Raw genomic sequence first — 21,111 nt, 5'->3', positions numbered from 1 at the left:
GTTCGAGTCATTCCTCAAGTTACCCCATAAGCAGATTGGACTTGGAGCTAAGAATTTTTCTCTATAGCTACTCCTATAACTTGTTTCAGTGATGTCATTAGGCTTTGAAATTATTATTATTTATAAGCCAAGCATGGACTCATAAAAAATTATTGAAGAAAATCATATTTTCAGTTATAAATAAATCTGTACACAAAAATGTTAATAATTTTTAATAGACTCAGGAACATTTTTGACAATTAAAGATTGAATTTATTTATTTTTGGATCATTTTTGTGGGGATAAGAGATTCAGATAGGGGTATTGGGCTGTGGGCTATGCCTGAGGATGCCAAAGAGCCCGAGGACAATCGAGTATTAATAAGGGCAAGTGGGTTACTGGGCTGAGGACGAGGGCTTATAACAGCAAGTAGGTGATGTTGTTTGAGGAGCCAAACTTCCTTGGAAAAACAGAATGGAAGTTTGATGTTCGGCAACCCAGCAAGTATTGGGTAGTAGGCAACCATGCTTGGGAGGATAAGCTTCAGAGGGATGAGTCAACAAAGAGTTGAGAAATATTTGGAAAGAAAGTTGCAACCACCACCACATTGAATGCTCTGCATCTAACCAACTGGCTGCATTAATGTGGAGGTGATACCTGAACAATGACTTCTAGCCTTACAGCTACACATAAGGACTTCAAGAAGGCTGTGATGGGACAAGTATTAAGAAGATTGTGATGGGGACAAGTATCAAGAAGACTAGTTGTTTGATCAACAAGTGGAAGGTTGAGATGGGAGAAGGTGAAGGAGTATAAAGGGAAAGGGTTCCATTACAAGAATGGGGGATCAGAAAAAAGGAGGGGAGGAACTTTGTAACCAAGAACTTGAACACTTGTATAAGTCTAAGATATATATATATATATATATATATATAAGAACATACCATCCTCGGATTTGAAAAAGGAGCACTTTTCTTTTCAACTTGTTCTTTTCCATCATTCCTATACTAAACTAACCCATTGTGATTCACATTTGATTTGTTAAACGTTCAATATTAATCCACTCTCTAACAAATTTATTGTTGTGGGCTTGCTTGTTGGGCCATTGTCCAGATCTTTTGGGTCGTGGGTCAATCTGTGCCCTTACAATTTTCATTTCAAAATTTTAATTTGGCTCTTCATTTTTATTTTGTTTTCACATTGGTCATGATGCCTTGGGTTGGGCCGTGGTTCAGATTAATAGTTTTTTAGCCCATTTGACGAACCCGATCTTATATATATATATATATATATATATGCTTCTTTTATTACCCATATTTTGATTTTTAAGTTTGATTTAATTTGGTATTTTGAAAAGTTATTTTGATGAATTTTTAGTATAATTTAAGCATATTATGTGAATTGCATTAATTAATTTAAAAAATGTTTAAATTGTAGAAAGCCAAAGCATAAAATATGTAAGTACAACCAATCGACCCAACCCAAACTAGGTGGATTGGGTTGGGTTGGAATTTACACAATGAGTTGTATTAGGTTGGAAATTTCTCAATCTAACCTTTCTAGGTTGAGTTGAAAGAATAACCCTCCAAACTTTAAACCATTAGTAATTTGGTGACACTTGTATTTTATGTATGACATGTTTGTGGACACTATTTATCTGACACTTAATAGTTATATTATCGATAGTATTGGATGACATAACCAATACGAAAATAGAGTCAAATATAAAGGTATAAAATGAAAATTGTGAAAAATAAAATGCTACAATAAAAATAATGCAAAATTTTAAAGGTTAAAAAGTGTAATTTATTTTTTTAAAACATAATTATTGAAATGAGATAATTTAATTAGTGTAGGGACACGATTTGTGACGACCCATAATAATATTGGGTTTGCGCGTAAAAAGGCCCAAATAATATCATTTATAGAGCGTGGGTTTGAAAGGCTAGGCCTCAGTCATAAGACGGTGGTTTTCCGTGGTGTTCGTACATAATTAAATCATGATCGCCATAGGAGTCTTTCTCCTGGAGGCGGGTTGGGAGGCTCTGGTTTTTGGCCATTTTTCCCAGCCCCTTCCTTGGTGCATTAACCTTTACATTATATAGCCCTTCTTAGTTGATCTTAGCCCTCCACTTGTTGATTAGGTAGGTGCCTACTTCTGTACCCGTCCCATCAGCTGTCCCTCCTTGCTTTCTGTTAGTTGCGATGATCGAAGTCGCCCTGCCCAGGCGTCTTTTCTCATTAACATGGTCAGGATGCTAGCTGGTGCATTTAATGCGGAGGGGACGTGTTTACCCTGAACCAGTTTTGCACCGTACCCCCATGTGGGTCCCATTCTACTCGCATCTCTTTCAAGGAGCTTTTTGGTGGCATCTTTCATCAAGACGTTGCTCTTCCCCTTGAGGTCCTGGAGTGCCGAGGACAGGGTCATCCTTGGCTATTCCCCTCGATACTTCGGACTTTCCCCATTCGTCCTCGGCACATACCCTCCTCGGCACGGGCCCCGAGCCCTAATGAATAAATGGGCCAGGGCCACAACTTATTGGGCCCCATAATAGCCCCTCAAAATCCTTCTGTCCGACCTCTTGGTCGGAGAGGAGGGTTTTGGTAATGTCAAGCCTTTATTACGGCTCGTTTAACTCTGTCCTTCATTAATGTTGGTGTCTCTTCATCTACCCAGGAAAACATACCGGGCTACGAGACATTCCTCTGAATTCATTCACAATGCGTTCCTGCCGTTTGATTATCCAAAACGCGCCTTTAATGATTTCCCTTTACGAGACCATTTAAATTCGACAGTTATTGACGGTGTGGGGAAGTGGAACGGGTATATTCTCGTTTACAGATTTTCTTGGAAATCTGGACAGATTAAATACCTCCCGTTTTTCCCTTCATATAAGAAGAAAGGCAAGAGGTTATTTCTCTTGTACAGAGACCCTTTTAATCCTTCTGAAATCTGAAACCCTTAGCCTCCTCCAGAGTTTACTTTATCCGCTAGTTACACCTTAAATTGTGATACGTTCGAGATAGGAGTAAGTAATGAAGGAACCATACCCTTCTCAGAAATACCATGTTCTTATGAAGCTCAAAATGGCTCGGTCAGGGCAGGGATGACAGAGATTCAAGATACTTCTTACCCTCCTTTCAACCAAAATCCGAAGCAGGGGCTCGTCGCGTCAAACTTTTGGCGCGATTGAGCTGGGGTCACCCATTATCAGTACCAGCCGCTCTCTTATGAGCATAGCTAACATGGCATCAGCGTGTTAGGAGTCAGGACTGACACAGGGACAAAGTATCCCTACTTCTTCCTCTCTTCCTTCACTGGTGCCTCCTTTTGCCCCTCTTTCTTCTTCTTTCCACCACCAGATCCATCCTGGTGCTTTTCTTTCTTCCTCTTCTTCTCCTCTCCCACCAAGGAAGGTCTTCCTCTCAATATGGACGCTAATGGAGCAGAATTTGGAAAGACTTGGGAGCAGAGCTTAAAAAGATTTCTAGCTGTTCGTTTGTTGTTTTTGTTTTTTTCTATTTGTTTTTTTTTTTGTTTTAGTAACTCGTTTTCTATATAGGCTTGTTCAAGCCCTTCTTTGTACACTGTAATACCCCTTTATATTAATAAAAATCATCGTTGCTTTTATTTCGTATGTTCTATCTCTTCTTTTTGAAATGGTTATGTCGTAAATAGACGCACTACTTTGCGGCTTTTTTTTTTTTTTTTCTATACTCTGAACGATGCTTAGGACCAAAATCCCAGTTAATAAAAAGATCTTGCTCGGTGCTTATTGAAACTATCCGACTTAATAATACTGAATCGAACAAATGATACTCAGGGCTGAAATCCTTATTAAGAAGAAAAGGAAAAGATATTATGATGAGCTTATTAAGGCTGTCTGGCATAATAACGCCGACCTGAGGGAACAATACTTTAGGGCCGAAATTCCTTACCAAGAAAAAAAAAAAAAAACGTTATCATGAACTTACGAGGGCTGTTCGGCACAATAATGCCAACTTGAACAAATGACACTTAGGGTCGAAACCCTTGCTAAGGAAAAAATATTATTATGAACTTATTAGGGCTGTCTGGCATAATAACGCCGACCTGAGAAAACAATACTTACCCCAAAATAGCCGAGATGATCGCTGAATGCTCGGCGTGGTGTGGGAGGTAATCATCCGAGGACATATAACCCAAAAATGGACAGCCCCTACAGGTTGCTGAGTAATAAGGCATTTCACCATCTTCCTAATAACTTTCACAACTTTAACCTCTTCTGGTATTTGATCCGAGGATTGAGCAACTTAGAATTCTTATTAAGTAGCTGACCTTTCCATAGGTTTGAGTCCGAGGACCATGCAATACCTTGGTTCTGTCAAAAACTTGATTTTTAAGTAGTTGGTTTCCCCATAGGTTTGAGTCCGAGGACCATACAATACCTTGGTTCTGTCAAAAACTTGATTTTTAAGTAGTTGGTTTCCCCATAGGTTTGAGTCCGAGGACCATGCAATACCTTGGTTCTGTCCAAAACTTGATTTTGATAAGTAGTTGGTTTCCCCATAGGTTTGAGTTCGAGGACCATGCAATACCTTGGTTCTGTCCAAAACTTGATTTTTATAAGTAGTTGGTTTCCCCATAGGTTTGAGTCCGAGGACCATGCAATATGTCCAAAACTTGATTTTGATAAGTAGTTGGTTTCCCCATAGGTTTGAGTCATGTACCAAAACTTGATTTTGATAAGTAGTTGGTTTCCCCATAGGTTTGAGTCTCATGCAATACCTTGGTTCTGTCCAAAACTTGATTTTGATAAGTAGTTGGTTTCCCCATAGGTTTGAGTTCAAGGACCATGCAATATCTTGGTTCTGTCCAAAACTTGATTTTATAAGTAGTTGGTTTCCCCATAGGTTTGAGTCCGAGGACCATGCAATACCTTGATTCTGTCCAAAACTTGATTTTGATAAGTAGTTGGTTTCCCCATAGGTTTGAGTCCGAGGACCATGCAATACCTTGGTTCTGTCCAAAACTTGATTTTTATAAGTAGTTGGTTTCCCCATAGGTTTGAGTCTGAGGACCATGCAATACCTTGTTTCTGTCAAAAACTTGATTTTTATAAGTAGTTGGTTTCCCCATAGGTTTGAGTCCGAGGACCATGCAATACCTTGGTTCTGTCCAAAACTTGATTTTTATAAGTAGTTAGTTTCCCCATAGGTTTGAGTCCGAGGACCATGCAATACCTTGGTTCTGTCAAAAACTTGATTTTTATAAGTAGTTGGTTTCCTCATAGGTTTGAGTCCGAGGACCATGCGATACCTTGGTTCTGTCCAAAACTTAATTTTGATAGGTAGTTGGGGGAATTACCCCCTCAACTATGGCGTGGGACCTTGGTTTAAGGGGAATTAGCAACTCGGTCAAGCCCCTAAAACCATCCGTGGTGCTGACGCTACAAAGCGCAGCCCCTAGTGAAGAAACGTAGCCCCTCGTGGAACTTTATGCTAGAACACTACATCCGACTATTGGAAATGATGTGAAGGATTGTCTTAACCCTATCAAAACTTAATTTTGATAGGTAGTTGGGGGAATTACCCCCTCAACTATGGCATGGGACCTTGGTTTAAGGGGAATTAGCACCTCAGCCAAGCCCCTAGAACCATCCGTGGTGCTGACGCTACGAAGCGCAACCCCTAGTGAAGAAATGTAGCCCCTCGTGGAACTTTATGCTAGAACACTACATCCGACTGTTGGAAATGATGTGAGGGATTGTCTCAACCCACTACCTGTGCCAAAACACAAGCCTTTCCCACAGACGGCGCCAATTGTAAGGACACGATTTGTGACGACCCATAATAATATTGGGTTCGCGAGTAAAAATGCCCAAACAATATAATTTATAGAGCGTGGGTTTGAAAGGCTAGACCTCAGTCACAAGACGGTGGTTTTCCGTGGTGTTCGTACATAATTAAATCGTGATCGCCATAGGAGTCTTTCTCCTGGAGGCGGGCTGGGAAAAATGGCCAAAAACCAAAGCCTCCTAGCCCGCCTCCAGGGGAAAGACTCCTATGGCAATCACGATTTAATTATGTACGAACACCACGGAAAACCACCGTCTTGTGACTGAGACCTAGCCTTTCAAACCCACGCTCTATAAATGATATTGTTTGGGCGTTTTATGCGCGAACCCAATATTATTATGGGTCGTCACAAATCGTGTCCCTACAATTAGCATTAATAAATTTAATGTAAATAAATAGTTCATATAAAAATGATATAAAGCTAAACTTCTATTAGCTTGCTTTTTATTTATTTATTTATTTATTTAAATTTTAATTGTGGGATCAGCATTAGTCCTTACTCCTTAGCTGTTTCTTAAAAAAAAAAAAAAAAGCATTAGTCCTTGGTTTTTTCTTTTTAATCACAAAAATAGGAACCGATCATATATATGTAGGCATAAATTATTTTGTCCACACTCCACATCCTTGGTACGTGGGAAGCGAACAGAGATATAATTTCACAAGTAGTTCTAGAATTACATATTATTTTATAATTTTTTTATCACAATTTTAATGTAATAGATTATAAATGATTAAGTATCACTTACATATGAATATACTAATTTTTTTTTTATTAATTACATTTTACCATGTCATGACTGTAACAAAAAATTATGAAAAATTACGTGTTCTTAGGCTTTTCCTAATTTCATGCATGATTTCATGCTATCGAGGAAAGTCACAGCTTTTCTCCTCCAAGCACATTCACACACTGTCTAGTGTCCACTTCCAGCCAGAGTGAGAGAGAGATTTCAAGGCACTACTTTTGATGGGCACTGGGACTTAATTGGTCTGTATTATGGGGAAGTGAAAAGCAGCCTATTGACCAACCTGATTTGCTTCGTTGGAGATTGAGCCTCATACCAGACCAAAATCTCTTTTTCAGGCCTAAATTTATAGGTTTGCAACTCATTGTGGTGTTCTATTTTGAGCATGATGTAATTAAAATATGATTAATATGCATACACAATCTTTTTTACACTTAAACTTCTTTAAATCGACCCAACACTATCAATCACTCATAGTCCACTATTTTCAACAGAAAAATATTGTTCCCAAGCATTACAGTTAAAATATTGGGAAGCCAAAAGAGTTTTGGTTTATTGTTGTCCTCTTTTCGAACGGTTGAGGTCCTTTAACTCTTGTCAACCAATGCAAAAAGAAAGCTGTTTTTGGTGCTTTCTTTCTTTTTCATTCTGTTACCTCTACTCTATCAGCTTCTCACGTTTTGTCCCTTAATGTTTTTGTATAGGAAATATGGTTTCACAATTTAGGCATAAGTGTAATGATTTGAATAGACCATCGACCCACTTAGCACAATACAAATTTTGTTTACCATTTTGTTATGTGCCCCATGTTTAAAATTTTTTTTTTTAAACATTAATTATTTTATAAGAAAAGTAAAAAGAATATAGAAAAAAAAATTGACTTCAAATTAGTTTGGAGCTATCTTATTCTAACATATAATATGGTGAATAAAGAGATCGTGTGCCACATGATTTCCTTAATGAATCATGTAATTTGTTTAAATAATACACATAAATAGTACTATAAATTGCTACGTAATGAATTGGAAAACTGGTTTAGAGCCAAATTTCGTCCAAAACATACATAACAAGTTGTGATTTCTTTAGAAAAAAATGGAATACAAAAAGTGGCATAGATGATTTATATTCCCTTTAGCATAAGTCAAATTGTGGGTTTGAATCTATCCAAATCATGTTATTTTACTAAAGATAGCAAAGAAAAAAAAGAAAAGTTCAAATATAAAAAAAGATCCCATTTGAAGTGTATTTGTTAAGATTAATTTTTTTTATTACAATCTATTAACATTTTATAGTGAGTCAGATTATATTTAATTAAAAAAGTATTTTTTTTTTATTTGCTTTTGTTACTTCTAATATAGAGGGACTGGCTTATTTCCTCTTAACGAGTTCAACTGAGTACTTATTAACATATTCTTATATAAAAGAAATAACCTATCATTTTGTGTAAGAATGACACTCTATCCTTACATCAACATACATCCCTTTTTTTTTGTCAAATCAGAAATATCACACTACATTTTGTTGTCAAAATTATATAAGAATCTCAAAATTTTTGCACAATGCTTAAGTGCTGCACTTTAAGAGTTTGATCAACGCAACCATATTTGAGTTATTGAAAAAATTGAGGTGCTGTTCTTAATTATGTGTTTGAATTTAATTATACAAATTTTAATTTGAGATCGTAAGATGGGGTATATCAGTATATGCTCATAAACTATATAAACAACTAGCTCGAATGGTATTCGAAAAAAAAAAAAAAAAAAAAAAAAAAAAACAAAAGCAAAACAAAAAACCCCTATTACAAATGACATTATTTTAGAAGACAATTACCTAAAAATGGCAGTTGCCCATTTATTATTGAATCAGATATATAGGCATGGAATCCACCTTGGGTATTTGCATTATATGCATAAGGGAGAGAGCTCAAGAGTCAAGACCATAACACAATCTCTTTTTCAGGGCCTTTTGCCAATAACTATATAGTGTATGTTATCCACCAAAAACAAATACAGCACTAAAAAGGAGTATGGCTAGAGTGAGTTTTGGTGGTCCATAAATGTTTGGGGCCTTTTTGTTTGATCACAAAGACAAAGCAAGATGGTGTGTATTGGTGTACTAGAGTCTAGAGCTTTGTCTTCCATTGTGTAACCCTGATAATCTGGCCATATTTTTTTCTGCATCATTCCCTTTTTTTGTCCCTACTTTATCCACTACCTCACCCAAAAAAAGGTTCTTGGGATATAGCTGGTCACACGGTTTTCTTTTAGTTCTTGCACATTCTATCATTGCATTGCAACCCTTATTTTTCTTTTCCTATATGCTAATTTTGCAACCATTGTAGGTTCTGTGAAATTTTGAGACTAAAGAAGAATCACACAGTGTATTTATCCATGGAAAACCCTTTTCTATTAAACCATTTAGAGTGTTGTAAATTTATCAAATATATTATATAACTAACCCTATTGTTCAGTGGTCTCACCAAGACTTGTCAAGTTGGGATAAAGAGTAAGACAGTATTTAAACAAATCGAGCTTATTCTTTATTCAAGGCAATATACAGACGGTTCTTATAAAGTATCCTCATATTATAGATGTTATTTTCAAATGTAAAAAATTCATGGTTTAAAAATGTGGAACCATTAACATTTCCCTCTTTTTTCTTGCCCAAAGACCCATAAATTAACGCTAAGCTAGGAATGAAATCCCAAATCGAACGCAAACTAGAGTTGGATATATCATTGAGCTACAAAACCTATTTTTTAATTATAAAATCAATTTTTAATGTACATGTTTTCTTATAAAGTTTCCCCCAAAATTGTAAAATTCATGGTTTTGAAGTGTGGAGCTATTAACATTTCCTTCCTTATAGATTATTTTGGGGCCAAAAGGGTTGTGAAATGTGTTTTTAATACCATGTCTCTTTCTCAATTTCACTCCCAAAAATGTTTGTTACTCTCTGCTAAAAAAAAAAACTCCAAACTTGTCAGTAGCAACAAGAAACCATATTGTTATATAAAACATTTCACTGTTTGGGGTTTTCCAACACAATCATATATCCATCCATAGCTTAAAAAACCAAAACAATAAACATTAAATTTAATTCTTATTAGAATCAAATTTCATAAAAAGCAATACAATACAATAACCATGAGCCCCATATTACATTATGTGTACGGTTCTGCAGTGCAGCCATTGCTGATACTGATAGTGACACAATATATTATTAACCACCATAAACTCGTGCATGCTGACATGTGGTCCCCACTGGCCCACGCCTCACAGAAAATTTGGCGGTGTGCCCTGTGCTGCCACCAAAATTATTTGCCAAACCAAGGCCATTTTAGTCATTTCTTCAACCCAACAAAAAATAAGCCCTAGGGTTTTTGAGCATATCCACTGAACCCTCTCTCTCTCTCTCCCTAAAACCCATTTTGTCTCTCTCATAGGCATGTAGGTCCTATTTAGTCTCTCTCTCTCTCTCTCTCTCTCTTCTGGTTTTTGGGTGTAATTCCTTTTTGGGTTTTGGGCTTTCTTTTTTTAGTTTTATGAGTTCCTCTGTTTCTCTCTGTTTTTTCAAGAAATGATTTGGGTTTTCTCACACTTGTTATAGAGCTTGTATCACTGTAACCTTCAAAACCCACTACTCTCTCTCTCTCTCTGATGTGCATGATGGATCTTAGTGAAAAGGTGAGTTTTTGACTTTAGAGTAACTAGAAAGCTTGTTTCTTTGCTTTTTCTGCATTTGAAAAAAGAAGAAAGAAAAAGAAGACAACTGTAATTTTTTTTTTTGCTTTCTATATATGTTTGTTTGGCATTAAATATGATAACAGCTGCTAATGTTGGTGTTGTTATTATTCAGGAATCATTGTCTGTGGATGTGATTGAGAACAAGAAGTGCTGCACTGTTTGCAAGACCACAAAGACACCCTTGTGGAGAGGTGGGCCAGCTGGGCCCAAGGTGATTTTCCCCACTTCCATAACCTTTTTGCCTGATTGAGTTTTTTGATTTTGTGTTGTGGGGTTTTTCTAGTTTTTGATCTTTTCAGTCACTATTTCTGTGCGTCACTCATTTCTCCATTTGGGTTTTTTTGATTTTGACTCATATGGGTCTTTAGTCTTTTTGGTCACTTCAATTACTATCACGCTGGTTATTGTACACTCTTTTTTTTTTTTTTTTTTGCTTGAAATATGTTTGACTTGGTTTTGTGATTTGGATCAATGGGTCCCTCTACTGTTTCTCACTTAATAAATAAAAAATTATACATGTTATTTTAATATTTTCAAAGTAAATCACTATTCTCATATAATTTTACTCTGATTATTCTGGGTTTATGCTTGTGATTTAAAGGGTTTCTAATTTTATTTCTAGTTTCCTCAGTCATAATTTGGGACTTCACCTTCAATTTTTGTTGGATTTGTGACCTTGATATTTGGGTGTCTCTTTTCTTAGTGACTGATTTATAATTGTAATCTTTCTTAAGCCAATCCCCACGACCCTTTGGCCATTTCAGTATGCCTTTTTTTTAATACTGATTTCTTATTGAATTTTTAACTTTTTAGCCTTCTCAATTTGGATATTTAGTCTTCTTAGTTAGTAGTTTTTTCGTTTGTTTTTTAAAAATAATCTGAGATTAGTTTTCTTTGTTTGTCATTTTGTGATGTGTGTTTGTGATTTTGATTAATGGGTCTTTTTGTTTATTGTTTTTTTCAGTCACTGTGTAATGCCTGTGGGATCAGGGACAGAAAGAGGAGGAATTCTATGATGGGTTTGAGTCATGTATCATATAGGAAAAAATATAGATCAAATGCTCGTGCTACTACCACTACCACTACCACCAAATCAAATTCCAATGTCACAACCACATCCACTGCTAAAGCTGTTGGCAATGGTGGCAGAAATCTGAGAGAGTCTTTGAAGACAAAATTAATGGCTTTGGGAAATGATTTCTTGCTGCAAAGGTTACCATCAGTGATGAAAAAACAGAGGTGCCAGAGGAGGAGGAAGTTGAAGGAGGAGGAACAAGCTGCTGTGTGTTTGATGGCATTGTCCTGTGGTTCTGTTTTTGCCTAAAGATGGAAACACACAACAAGATGTTGATAAGATAAAGAAGACCCTAACCACTTACCAGTAACCCCAACCAACAAATATACCTTTTAATATTGTCCTTTTAGCTTACTTTTTTTACTTTTTCTTTGATTAAATGAAATGAAAGGAAAGAAAATGGAAATACCCTTGTGTACGTTATTTGGGTTTTTCAAATATAGAAAAGAAAGAAGGGAATAGTCAAGGAAATTGAGAGATAATTGATAGAATGACATTCCTGTTTTTGGTGACATATCTTAGTAATATTGTACATATACTTGGAAGTAATGATATATCATCTTTTTTTTTTGGTTGTATCATGTATGTACCATTTGTTCTGGTTCACGATTATTATGTTTGTAGATATTGTTGGATGACTTTATAATGGGAAGCTGTCTGCGAGAGTTGTCATAATATGATCCATCCTAAGCAATTGAGGTGTCCATAAAAAAGCGCTAAAAGATCTGGTTAAAGGATGTTTGAATTGCTTCAAGAACTTTTAGTTCTTAACATACTTTCGAGAGAGTAATATACTTTCGAGTAATGTTACAATCACAAACTATTTTACAATAATTTTACACCATTTTTGTCAGTTTAATTTGTGTTTAGTGTTTATGTTATTTTTATTATGTACTATTAATTACACTGAAAAATGTTGAGTTCCTATATTTATTGAGCCCAAAAATAGAATAACATGATGACCGAAATGTTATAGCAAGGTGCTTTTAAGTCAATGCTACAGGGCATGAGGTCTAAGGGGCAATTATATGGGGCAATTATATGGGTCAATCTTTATAGGCCTCTATCCTATGAACTAAAATGAAGGCGAATACCTGGATCTCTCTCAGTTTCAAAGGAATCAAAATTAGCTGTTTCTCTTGGTTCTCAAGACCCACTTCTGAAATTGCAAATGCTTTTATTTGTCAGGTGATGGCACAAGATTTGAAGTTAATTTTGTTTGATAAAAAAAAAAAAAATAGGAACTCAAACCTCTAAAATAAAATAAATTTGTAACCAATCTATTTTAGAGATCTTTATTTATTTACCTCTAAAGTCTAGATAATCTATGGGGATGTAGTATAACAGCAAATTTTTTTTTTTTTTGGTAGTAATGAGCTATAACTTACAAGGTGTGGCCCATTCCTAGCCAAAAATCCTGAGCCCAAGCTTTTGGATATTGAACTTTTAGGCCTAGTTCAGGCTTGGCCGAGAGGCGTACTCAACCACACACTGAGCATATTACAATATGAAGGATGGTAGGAGTTTGGGCCCGTGGACATTTGTGTTAAGATATTCAAAATTAAGGGTGACCACTCTGATACATGGGCTAGCTCAACAAGTTTTCAGTCCACTTTACTTCTTCCATGTCTCTTATTCTCTGGGCTAAATAGTCATAACCATGGCACATATAAGACGTAATAGATGCACATATGTTTTTTTCTTTCAAACCAACTTCAACATTCCATACATTGAGATACATGTCAATGGTTCTATAGAGTATATAGGTTTTATCACACTGCTGATCTTCTTTTGGCATTTCTGCAAATGACTGAAAACTAATAGCACTAAGGTTCTCATCCCCTGCAACTAGCATAAGATAACCATCTATAAATCTTCCAATAGCAAATATTTTTGGTGCGGGTTTGCTTGAAAGAAAATAAACATAAGATTCAACCACCCTTATAACAATGCCCACAACATAACCACTTTCATTGTCTCCATAATTCTTAACCAAGAGATCTGGAAGATGACACAGCTCTAATATGGAATCAATTCTTTTTAGCATAGGTGTAGAGAAAATTGCAAAATGCTAAAATTTTTGCCTCATGGAGCACATTAAACAAGCATTTAGTTGTAACTCTTTGTAATTGTGGGTTTAGATTTTTGGGAGCCAAATTGTGAAGCCCAAAAGTGATTCAAGAAAGCCATTTTGCACCTATGAGCTCTTCATGATCTTACAAACTGTGATATCAGCCCTTTACTTTTAATAGTTTGAATGACTTCATTAAACTGATCTATTTAAAGAATTGATACATCTCCAAACCACCAATTATCACCCTTGGTGCGATGGTCACTCCATAAGTATAAGTGCTTGTGGAGTGTGGGGGGAAAGGGCCAGGTTCAAGTCTCCAGGAGGTGGTTTCACCACATAAACACTTAGATTTATGAAGGGTATGTTTGGTAACTGTTTTTTCCCCTTATTTTTTGTTTTCAAAAACAGTTTTCTATTTTTGAAACTAAAAAACTTGTTTGACAACTCAAAATGGACAGAAAACAAAAACTGTTCTCAAAACTCAATTTGTAAAGGAAACTGAAAACAACATTATATGCAAAATGCTGTTTTCAATTTCTAGTTTTCAAAAGTCAAAGAAAACATGCATTTGATTTAATGGATCTGTCTCATTTAATTAGTTAACATTAAAGTTCAAATCCTAATAACAACATATTTTAGTATTTTTCATTTTTTTCATCTAAAAAATATTTTTTTTAATTTCAACTAACCAAACATGTTTTTGATTTCAAAAATACAAGAAAATTGTTTTTTTTTTTTTTAATTTTTTATATTCCCAAATACAAGTTTTTAAAAATAGAAAATAAAAATTGTTACCAAACATAACCTAAGTTTGTCTTCAAATTTTAAATTCATAACATTATTTGCTAGAAAATTCAAGTCCTGTACATAATCATCACCAAAACTAAGTTCTTTTGGAACTATGCAGGCCTTCCAGGCAATTGCTTTTGAGCATCTTTCCATGAGTTGTAACTATGTAAAAATTAAGAATTTAAGAAAGGCCTCAGCTTTGGACATTAGATTTACTTGCTTAAGATCATCACTCATTTCCGAGGAATGAGCACCACAATATAATGGAGCAGCATTGGTGTTAAATCAACCTTCCATCCACCTGGAAGATTGTCTAGTTAAATAATGGGGATAGTCACTAGTGTCTCTTTCACCAGCTTGGGGTAACGATGCAGCTAGTGAGGTTCTATTGAATATCTTAATTATTAGTTGATAAGGATTCATAGCCAACCCAAATTTAATTGGGATTAAGGCTTAGTTGAGTTGATTCAAATATTAAGTAAAAGCAATTGAGATGTAATAGTTAAGGTTTTAAAAATTTTAGTTTGGGATACAAACAATATGACATGGTTTTCAATGCAACAACAAAGGAGAATGAATTCATTCATCTGCCATTTTTGTTTTTCTTTGACTAAATATAAGACACCATATGGAAGCAAACTATCTACATGAGTCAATATTTGTAATGAAGATTCTAAGGGCTTAAAGTCAATTATAAATTTGTCACACAAAGAAAGATTGATTCTTCATCCTTTATTAAGAATAGAGTAATTGAGTGCACTTTATGCAAATATGAATAAATGGGACTCTTTGCCATAAAAAGATCATTTGTGTGTAACTATAATCACAAGTACATCATTGACATTCCATATTAATGTATGCATAGAGAGTAGGATATCTTGAAAGAGAGAGGTGGGGAGGGGTTTTTTTTTACCGGTCCTGGTTTCTTCAGCAACCAAGCTGGAAAAATGACACATCTGTTATGCTTCCCACCAGATATTGACCCACAAATGAAATTTACTCCATCAAGACTTTTCCTTCCCACTGTAAGCATATCTTTTCCTAGGATGTCAAACTAATATGTCATTCTTAGTCTGAAGCTTCACCTCTTGTATGTTTCTTGTTGCTCACACAAACCTGCACATACATATATAAACAGATTGATAGGATTTGTTCTTTATATATAAAATCAGGCATGTGATAGACTTAGGCACCGTGCTGGCCTCCTGACTGAGATTGTGTATTGTGTAATATTTGGTTTGAAGTGGTTATGTCATTAAGAAGGTCCGCTTCCTTTTTCCATCTCCTGGCATTTAAAATATAGGTGAAAAGCGTGGATAGAATTAAGCCAACACCTTGATATATGTTCTACAATCTCATCCACTTATAGAGAGATACTAAATCATCTTTCTCCAAGTGTTAACTCTTATATTGCATTAGAGCAAATCACTCAACCAATGAAAAAAAAAAACTCTCATTAAAAAAAAAAAGTTGTACCAGTCATTAGATAGTTTCTTCTTATGTGAATAAATAATAAGAACCAATCATCATGGGGTTATGATGATGATGCAGGTAATAGAGTTGGTTAACTAGGCTTTAGTCTAAAAAGGAAGTGAGAGATGCTTAGAGAAGTGTATGGGTGGACAACACCTCTACACAACTCATCTCTAAATATTAGCAATCAAGGCTAAAGGAAATTCTTATTTATCAACAAAACTGATTTACAATTGGAATTACAGCTATTTATACTACTAGCCACACAAGCAGCCAAGCCTTGCTAAGTGGTTACTGCTGTAGTTAACTTCTGTAACAGAATTAGTTACAGCTGTAACTAGCACATTCTCAGTTTTTTCCTAAGTAACTAACAGATCACCTAATACATGTATGTGCACTAATTACTACAATCAACTAAACTACACTGAATACACTGATATGGCACTAAAAACATCACCCAATTCAGCTGCAACTTTAATCAGCTGCTGCCTTGAAGAATATCCAATGCCACAGTTGCATTTTCTGCCCTGCTGCTGCATACATGAAATTACTGCTGGCCTCTGATTTTGATTGCAATTCAAACTTCATGATGCAGATGCCCTTTAAAAATTGCATATAATCTAATGTACCGAGTTTTAAAAACCAAGAGAGCTTAGAATACATTTAGGTCCAACAAAGCATTGACCTTGGTTTAATCTTATTACTCACAACAAACATTAAAGACACTTGACTGGTAAAAGACAGACAACTGTTAAGCAAGAATTTGTAAGAATAATTCATCAATTTTTAACTTTGATAGGAGAAAGGATTGCTAACATATTTAGAACAGTCCCAGAAAAATCCCACGTTGCACCCTTCAAAAGAATAGAAGTTCTAACCAATACACCAAGATACGACTCTATTAATCATTAGCAAATAAGAGCTTCTTTCAGCAAGAGACAGTCCAAATTCCAGCTGATCAAACAACCACCACTTTATATGAACGAAAGAGTACAATTCCCCACGAAAATGCTCACTAACTTTGTGAGACCCCCTTAGAGAACCCAAGAATCATATCTCACATGCTCAAATGTCATATCTCAATTTCCATAGCCAATGACATATTAACATCTCACGGTGTCAATCTCAACATAAATTAGCATGCGCCATCTTCTAATATTAGTAGAAAAAGCAACATCCATATGATATTCATTTATTAGTGTAGAAAAAGGTTACCAACCAAATACTTCCATCAAACTATCTTTTACTTTACTTTGACATGCTGACAAAAAAAGCTACCACCCACCACCAAAGTGCCCAAAGGAGGACACCTTGTGTCCAAGTCCAATAGGTCACCGTGGTTCAAAACTAAAAATGCAAGACCATATTGGATATCATGCCTTAAGAATTAAATGGCCACATAATAATCCACATACTACTTCACAAAAGGGAGGAAAAAATGGTCCCAATATAAATAAGAATACCATCTTATAGCATGTATGTGATTATGACATGATCTAAATACCAAGTCATTATAGAATGAGCTAAAATGAGAAGCTCTTCAACTCACCTCAATTTCAAACTTTGAGTAACATATAAAAAAAATATTAGTTTAGAAATTCAAGGAAATGAGATCTCTGTTTTAATTTGAAATGAAGGATTAAAGGTTGGGTGTGAATAACAAGTGTATAGCAAAGTGTGCAACTGCAAATAGTATTCTTTTCCTGACATTAGCAAATAGCATAAAATTTCAAGTATCATATGGGTCAAACAAACATAGTATCACTTTTGAAAGTTCTTACTAATAATGTAAATATATACGCACTTCATTCAATTTGACAGTTCTACTAAATACCAAGCCAATCAATGCTAGTAGGCTCATTAATTCATTATGCACCACAAACCACTTAAGCAGACATACCTCTAATCAAGTTCACCAACATCATCTTCAAAATGATTCTTCATTTTCTGGCCTTCTTTGTTAGTATTTACAAAGTTGAGTTGAGCCTCCATTCTTAAGCTCTCTTAATTATTTTTGATCTCATGCCAAGTCCTCCTTTTTGGGCTGTCTTTGTTATTTACAATGCCCTTGGTTTCTACTGGCATTCAGGGACCATACCATTTAGTTTATTCTCTACCATTATGAAATTTTGACCCTACAAGATTGATTTTGACATTGTGGGAATTCCACAAAACGATGACCAAGCCAACTGTAAGATCCTACTAACAACACAATCTTTGGAGTGCGAAGGCAAATGATGACCAATCAAGATGTCATGGCAGATTTTCTGAATGAAGAAGAGGCTTGGAACTCGTTTGTGCAGAATGCAGGAGATATAGTTTGAGCCAGAATATGTTACTATTGTTACAAGAGAAATTACTAGGAAATTTGTGGTCTGTAAATGACGATTAAGTCCATGGGTAAGTCCATGAGGAACCAAATGATAAGCGAGCTGTGGAAGAATGTACTTAGCCCACTACAAGGTCCATTACCTCATTATGGGAGCATCAAGAAGAACGCCTACTTGCCAGGTTGCCACTAAAATTTACCTATAACTCACTGGCATGTAAGAATTTTTTAACATTGTTTTTTCTTGTATTGTTATCTAACTCCTCTATCTTTAAGGTTTCTATCAAACCAAAAACCATCTTCACCACTCTCTCCCACAAAGCTGGCCTTGAAGTATCTAAGCTATTAAGCTATTATAGCATCCAAACTTAAAGGACTCTGCCAAGTAGAAATACTTAAGACAAGAATAGCTCTTGTTCTCCGTTATATTTATTCTGATCAACCTCATTACTCAGATCCAGTATAACCTTTTTTTTGTTCTCTCTTCAAAGCATTTTACTTCAAGTGATAATGATCATATTGCTTCCCCTGCTTCTTCCATTGTTCACCTCACTCCTCCATCTAAGACTTTTCAATCAAAGACAAACCCAACTTAAAAGTGCCAACATTCTTAGCCAGATAATGGATAGTGTATGACTATGACCCATCATTGTTATCCACAAACATCAAACTTGAAAAATTGAAAAACTCTAATTGCAGTCTGGATTATTGCAACATAACGTGAGCTACACTACTATATCAATTTCAACGTTGGCACCTTAGGAGCTCACTAGTCAGATATATATAATGGATAACTAAAAGATTACACAATAGCATGCTATTATCATTTGCAAAAATTAAAGCAATGCTAAATTACAAAATGTTTTTCAACTAGTGGGCTTTTCATCGTGAGTAAACACAAAGTAAAATCTCAGATGAATTCTACTTGTTATGTCTAGTTATAAAAACACTACATAGACACAATGAATGGATGAAACAGTACATCATATCACCACACATAACTTTACATTTCACATGTTTTTGAAACTTATCTTTTTCATTTCAGGAGTTATTTTGATGAAAACAACTGCACCTCCATTTAAGAGCATTTCTCCGTACTTAAGGATGCAATAAGTTACTATTTTTGGTAATTTGTGTATTATTTAAGAAAAATAGTATATCATTTAGAAGAAAAGTCCAGCCTCACATTTTTACTGGCAATTACTTCTAAGAAATTTCATATACCTCAGAGAATTTGTAAGTTAGGTATAACCGTATAACTAATAGTTTTTATTGCAACAAAATAATAGGTAAATTTATCAAAAAAATATAAAGAAGGAATTTTTAAAGTTATTAGCCTTACTTGGTTGTATATTATTGATGCAACTTGAGACTTGAGGTCCATAAGACCTTTTGTCAAACTGAAACACCAGCAACAACTCCACAATGGTCATGTCATTAGCAGTAGGCAAATGTTCCAACTCCCAATCACTCATTCATCCATAATCCACTCAAATGTTGTTCAAAACACCCAAACAAACCCACCTAAAGCAGATCAGCCACAAACCATCACAATTCCACCGAAAAAACAAAACAAAGGAAATCAGGGAAAAAAAAATAGAGGGAGAGAGAGAGAGAAAGAGTGAAACTTATCTCCGGTTGCTGAATTTGAAGGTTGTTTATTAATTTCACTGGTGAGGTCGGCAACTTGGCTTCCATTAGTGAACAGCACTAGTGGACAGCCCTAATACCACATTAGGTTTAACAATAAAAAACTAAAGTTCAACTTAATAGGAAAATATAAAAATTAAAATTAAAATTAAAACCACATTTGTTCTTTCTATAGTAAGCTAAAGGGAAAGCATTGGTAATACTACTTAAAATCAAATATATGCTTAAGACGGTATTCAAATGCAATGTATGTCTACAATGAATTTTATAGAATCGGGTTCATCCTTTTATGGTTAATGTTTATAGAAGTGAATAAGCATGTAGATTTGTGCAACTGTGCATGGCAACTACCGGCACACTACATACATCAAAATGGTCACAAATGAGGGATGGTACCTAACAAGTAATTATGCTTCTGAACTCATTAGATCATTAGTGCATAAAAATTGGAGGTCATTTGAGATAAATTTATAAAACTAAAGGTAACTACACAAGTTCTAACATGGATCAAACTCAACTAGTAAAACTTTCCCAACTCAAATAGAGAAACAATCGTCAAACATCATAGGCTTTCTAAAAGGATTGATTTGAAATGTAATGACTGAAATGTCAGTTAATTAAGAGCTACAGTGTTTAACATTGCCTAGCATCTCATTAACAAGAATCCAATATCAGTACCAAATCTGGCCTATACATGTTGAAAATTACCAAACAAAACATACTAGATTCTAGAAAACTCCTGTGTAACATGGCAACACGTCACAATACATATATCTTGAGGAGAAACGCCAGTGCCATCAATAAATAGTTCTTGATCTTGATTTATTGCCCCTACAACAAAAGGATTCAATTTACAAGTACAGCTCCTAAAACGAAGTGATATATCTCTTCTATGCCGCAACAACAGACTGCTCCAAATCAAACAATCACTTGGAACAGTACTTAGCCTAACTATGAACTCTATCAATAAAACATGAGAAAGAAACATCATAGGAAAAACTTCAGGATATAGATGGTCTTTTAAAATACAAATATAGGATCAAATCTAATTGGGAAGTTTAAAATGCATGATTGAATGACTGTTTGTTAAATTCATAATTTTTATAACCAGAGCTGCAGATTTTGACTACAGGATGATTGCAAAAATATATAAAACTAAACTAATGATGTAAGTAATGTTAAGAATAAAATGGAAAGATGACTTGTTTGGATAAAAACACAAATTCACACTAACAATCTCAACATAATGTTATAAAAGGTGAAAGAGACCCATTTTTTACAGTCGTAATAATACATTCAATTCAGCAATAAAGAACTAATGCTCAACTGAAAAGGAAAATATCAAAATTAGAATTAAAAACAGGTTTTCCTTTCTGTAAACAATAATTGTGGATATAGAAATTACATGG

At 35.0% G+C, this 21,111-nt stretch overlaps 1 protein-coding gene and 1 pseudogene across 1 annotated transcript; one reads left to right on the top strand and one right to left on the bottom strand.

Annotated features, from left to right (window-relative positions):
- Window positions 1-9,832: 9,832 nt before the first annotated feature.
- LOC115982099 (GATA transcription factor 16-like) lies at window positions 9,833-11,901 on the top strand. The gene is made up of 3 exons (XM_031104614.1): window positions 9,833-10,252; window positions 10,425-10,523; window positions 11,277-11,901. Exons 1-3 carry the CDS (start codon window positions 10,226-10,228, stop codon window positions 11,634-11,636), a joined length of 486 nt encoding a protein of 161 aa, XP_030960474.1. The 5' UTR covers window positions 9,833-10,225; the 3' UTR covers window positions 11,637-11,901.
- Window positions 11,902-12,975: 1,074 nt separating this feature from the next.
- LOC115980472 lies at window positions 12,976-14,797 on the bottom strand (annotated as a pseudogene).
- Window positions 14,798-21,111: the final 6,314 nt, after the last annotated feature.

Source organism: Quercus lobata, chromosome 3, assembly GCF_001633185.2.
Source record: "Quercus lobata isolate SW786 chromosome 3, ValleyOak3.0 Primary Assembly, whole genome shotgun sequence".
Lineage (NCBI taxonomy): Eukaryota > Viridiplantae > Streptophyta > Magnoliopsida > Fagales > Fagaceae > Quercus > Quercus lobata.
This window is presented reverse-complemented; position numbering and strand designations above follow the sequence as displayed.